We start from the raw sequence: 5,099 nt of genomic DNA, 5'->3' as shown, positions 1-5,099 counted from the left end.
ATGCTATTCCCTGCAAGCACCGGCACTGCCACGTCACGTCCGTCCTCAGTTCACGAGACCCTCACCTTCGCGTCGCTGCTGCTGCTGGTTTCCACAGTGAAACCACGGTGCGGCGGTGCGCCAAAAGCGAGCCGAGCCGGATACATATATATATATGACAGAAAAGATTAGCAGCGCTGGATGACAGCTGGGGTCCACGTCACGCCATTAGCCGCACCGCACCCGCCTTCGTCCCCTTCCCTTCCCCGTTCCCCCCTATATAAACCTGAAGAGTGTGGAAGGAAGCAGCAGCTTCGTATGCTACCTTGATCCATCAGCAGCTTCGTCTGCTTGGGGGGAGATTAGGAGTAGGTGTAGGATTACTAGCTAGTTACTAGGAAGGAGGTGTGACCGTGTGAGGATGTTGGCGGTGTTCAGCGGCGGGGTGGTGGAGGTGCCGGCGGAGCTGGTGGCGGCGGGCAGCCGGACGCCGTCGCCCAAGACCAGGGCGTCCGAGCTCGTCGGCCGCTTCCTGGGGGCCTCCGAGCCGGCGGTGTCCGTGCAGCTCGGCGACCTCGGCCACCTCGCTTACTCCCACACCAACCAGGCCCTCCTCCGCCCAAGGTATGTACATACAATACATACATACCTGCTCTGCTTGCATCCTCCATGGACGACGACGACGACGTCCCATGCTGGAGGATCCTAGTACAGGAGTATCTCTCTTTTGTTTATTATTAAATTAAATTGTTACGATATCAAAAATCTAGCAATTCCCCTTTTCCACTGGATTCATGGATGGGTTTCCCACTTTCTGAGATGCTTGTTTGCGTACATCAGCTGCTAGTTTTCGTATAAAATACTGTATTTATTTATTTATTTATTTATTTGTATGTATGTATATCTATATCTTCTTCATCAGTTACTAACCGCATGATCTCAGTCAGTCACACGTTACCAACCGCACGTCTTCTCTCTCACAAGTCACACCCACACATACGAAGAGGGAGGACAGGGAGAAGCAGAGGGACAGAGACAGATGATTTTCTGTTACATAGTCATCATTCAGGCTGCTGCTAAATTCTACTATTTTCCGGAATTAATTTACCGATGACCAGATATTAGTAGTATGTATGATGAATCTATGGCTCACAAGCCACACCCACTTGTGCCAATAATTGGACATCATGCAGACAGATCTTTCTCCTCCTTAACGGATGACATGTTGCTGTTCTGAAACAAAAGTGAGCAACAATAATAGACACTGTTGTTTCCTCATCCCATTCCTGTAGGGCAGGACCATGCCACCAACCCGACTTGGCTTATCGTTTTCGTACCTGATAACTGTTAGCCCCAAAAATTAGCTAGGAACAGGGGACCACTCCACACTTAGTTTTGCGTACCACTGGGATTTTCAGGCCACAAAAAGGGATATTCATTTTTACATAATACATACATATGTTAATGGTCCAGAAATTCAGAAAACCAAATAAATATACACCAATAAATACACTAGAAGATTGAAGAAGATGAACAGAAGCACAAGACACTAGTATAGTACCAACAACACATGTGGCTTGCTAAGGCATACAGCGTCTAGACATATCTGGACATCGCTGACTCTGCTTGAAATCCAATTTCTAAGGTTACCTGCGCCAAAGGGTTGGTGATATGATCAGATCACTTCACATCGTCACAAAGGAAGAAAATGGGAAGAAAGCTTCACCGATGTATACCTCTGACATGGACATCTCGAAATAGAAATATTATTATGTTTGTTTATTTTTATGATGATAAAAAAGGAGGCCTTGTTTTTCCAAAAAGAAAGTGATCTTCTTCCCCTATGCTGCTGGGGCAGGGTGCAATTTGCACGTCCACATCCTGCCGTCTGTTAGCTGACTTGCCAACAAACGAACCATGGAGCAGAGCCTCATATTCTCCGTCTCCATTAGGCGGCTGCTGAATTAGAAAGCGACAGGCCTATGCCATCTATGGTTAATTGAATGAACACAATACAAATTTAATTACTAGATTCATGAGCAGCGACAGTATTTAGTAACTCTGATTCGGTCACTTTTTTTTTTTGTCCACACCCACATGGTTGGCATCATAGTACAGGGAACACACGCACAGGTCGCTTTGGTATGGTAGTGAGTGGTAGTGTGTGGGCAATCCAGGTTTGCTGCCCACAGATCTGAAGAAAAGTAAGGTAGTCCATCCTGCACGCACTAGATGGGCCAGGAGGGCCCGCGGATGGGGCTATGATTTGTGGGCCCTGATTGCTCTGTGTGCTCTTCTGTCTTATCCTACCACTCTACCAGTACTAGGCTGATTCACTGAAGAAGTAGCATCCAAGGAATGAGGAATCCCATTCCTTCAGTTTTGACCTTTTCTTCTTTCAGTGCTTACCCCTTTTCGTACATGTCAAGGTTCGTATCATGGAATCCATGTGTTTTCGCTTTTGTTAGGAACAAGCTTAAGTACTCTAATTCTCTGGGGTTAGGTGCATCTCTACCGTATCAAGTCAAAACATCCCACCTAATTACTCTGAACTCTGAATGATATGATTACCATGTTCTTCGGTGAGCCATTCATTCAATAAACAGGTGAAACTGAAAGTGCTTGTTCTAGGCACCACCAACCAAACACACCCACCAACGATGTTCAGCATGCCGGCGTTTCTCATATATTTTTTCCCTACCCTACGCCAGTACGCCTGATAATGCATTGCATTGCATTGCATGCACCGTGCAACATACAGTTGCTGAGTCACAAGTCACAGGTCACACAACTGATGCCGACAAAACAAAATTTGTGTTCTTGCTGAACGCTGACCAGGTCGTTCGCGGCGAAGGACGAGGTGTTCTGCCTGTTCGAGGGCGTGCTGGACAACCTGGGGCGGCTGAGCCAGCAGTACGGGCTGTCCACCAAGGGCGCCAACGAGGTGCTCCTCGTCATCGAGGCCTACAAGACGCTCCGTGACCGGGCGCCCTACCCGGCCAGCTTCATGCTCGCCCAGCTCACCGGCAGCTACGCCTTCGTGCTCTTCGACAAGTCCACCAACACCCTCCTCGTCGCATCTGTAAGCTTAGCTAACAGCTGCTCGTGCAGTATCGCATTATGGTGATTTCAGTCTATTTACCTTGTAATATTGCTGTGCTGAGATTATTTGCTCTGTCAGGATCCTGAGGGCAAGGTGCCGCTCTTCTGGGGGATCACTGCCGATGGCTGCGTCGCCTTCTCTGATGACATTGACATGCTCAAAGGATCATGTGGCAAATCGCTCGCGCCTTTCCCACAAGGTAATTAACGCACGCGACCTCATCAAGCAACTGTCAGATCATGTCTTGACTTGTGTGTTGCCAAGCACCAAATCTCTGAAACTGAAAATGTTGCTTGCCAACAAACAACCGCTGAAGGCAGTCTGAAGATTAAAGTTTCTGTACAGCTGTACAGCATCCAAAGAGCCCTCATCCTCAATTAGTCATTTTTAGCTGATCTCATAAATATGCTGCATTGCAGGTTGCTTCTACTCTAACGCCCTTGGAGGCCTGAAGTGCTACGAGAACCCCAAGCACAAGGTCACTGCCGTTCCTGCAGATGAAGAAGAGATCTGTGGTGCAACTTTCAAGGTAAAAGAAAATGGCTTTAATTCTTGTACATGATCAACTCCAGTTTTATGTACTAGTTACGTCAGAGATGCATCAATCATGCAAGGTCTAGCACAGTACTAGTAATAAATCGGAGCACTCACAACAAGGAACTCTGCTGTCTGCACAGTTTTGTTCCTAGTGAGTAGGAATCATAACTGCAGAGGAACTGAGCATGACGATGCTAATTGACTTAACGACAGAGCTAACTGTTTTCCATTCAGATTATATATATCTCTGCAGAATTTGTATATGATGCAATGCTATCTATGCGCTGTTGACTGACCCACACGAATTTGTAATTTGTGATTGCAGGTGGAAGGGTCTACAGTCCTGACAGCGCTGCATTATTAGGCGATTTCCGTGTGGAGGCGTGGATGTGGCGCAATGCAATGCAGAACTCTGTACATGGATGGTGGTGTAACATAGTGGCAAGTCATATGTTCATGCAACTGAATCTATCTGTATCATCTTTCATCATCATAAAAGAGAAGTACTGGAGGCACTTAAGGGGTGATGCTTGTGTGTGTACCTGTATCCCTAGCTGTTCAACTTACATGGAACTTGGTAGTTGAGACATGGTTGCGTGGAACGTGAAGTGTGTAATTTGTTCCGAATAACAAAGCTTTGTTTCTCCATCGTCGTTGTCCGTGTGATGACAGATGATGAATGTTGATATATATAGTTGCTTGATGCTGCAATAATTCAGAAGAAAGACTTGTACTAGTATAATACATACATCAACTCTAGTTTGATTTTGCATCCAGCCCAACCACAAAAAGTGCAAAAGTTCAACAGGCTCACAGCAGCACTTGATGGGCTCGTACAGGCCCAGCCCGATATCTGTGGTCTTCTGGGCCAATGTCTATTGCCTCACGTCAATACGGACCGGGCCGTTTTGTTCAAGTCTCCGTTGGGCTAGGTGTAGCCCAGCTCTGTTCCCCACCTCTGCAACTGCAACCCGCCAAACGCGACCCCGCCGGCGATCCGCATCTCAGAGAGCTTACCGGCTGCATCGCCTCCGCCGCTCCGTGGCCGCCGGAGCTTGACTGCGCTGAACCTACACTACACCCCTGCGGATGAATCGGAATACTGAGGGGGAGGAATCGGATTCCCACCACTGAATCCATTTTGGGGGTTGATTTCGACAGAAGGCATGCCAACCCACAGGTAAGCACAACTGACAATCTGAAAGCTTGCAGGGGTTTCTATGGGCAGGACGAAAGGCTTAACAGCGTGTTTCAGTTCTTACCGAAAAAGCATACTGCATTGCAGTATTTTGTATTACTGCCAAGATATTTCCCCGATTGATTGCTTTAACACAGTTAAGATGAAAACCATATTTTAGAATATTGTTGTGCAAAGAGAGTATAAGATAGATGTACAGGGACAGGGTCAGTAGGTACCATTTGTCTAGCAGTGCCATTTGATTCTCTCTCTCGTTCCTCTATTTCTCTTTGCATTAACACT

The 5,099-nt window shown here is 47.0% G+C and overlaps 1 protein-coding gene across 1 annotated transcript; it reads left to right on the top strand.

Moving 5' to 3' along the window:
* The first annotated feature begins 270 nt into the window (after positions 1–270).
* On the top strand, positions 271–4,267 carry LOC136509098 (stem-specific protein TSJT1-like). Its single transcript, XM_066503896.1, has 5 exons — positions 271–603; positions 2,818–3,061; positions 3,161–3,281; positions 3,502–3,611; positions 3,945–4,267. The coding sequence occupies exons 1-5, from the start codon at positions 401–403 to the stop codon at positions 3,981–3,983; spliced, it is 717 nt and encodes a 238-aa protein (XP_066359993.1). The 5' UTR covers positions 271–400; the 3' UTR covers positions 3,984–4,267.
* The last annotated feature ends 832 nt before the right edge of the window (positions 4,268–5,099 follow it).

Source organism: Miscanthus floridulus, chromosome 15 (genome assembly GCF_019320115.1).
Source record: "Miscanthus floridulus cultivar M001 chromosome 15, ASM1932011v1, whole genome shotgun sequence".
NCBI classification, from domain to species: domain Eukaryota; kingdom Viridiplantae; phylum Streptophyta; class Magnoliopsida; order Poales; family Poaceae; genus Miscanthus; species Miscanthus floridulus.
Note: the sequence above shows the minus strand (reverse complement) of the source record. Positions and strands in the feature narration are given on the sequence as shown.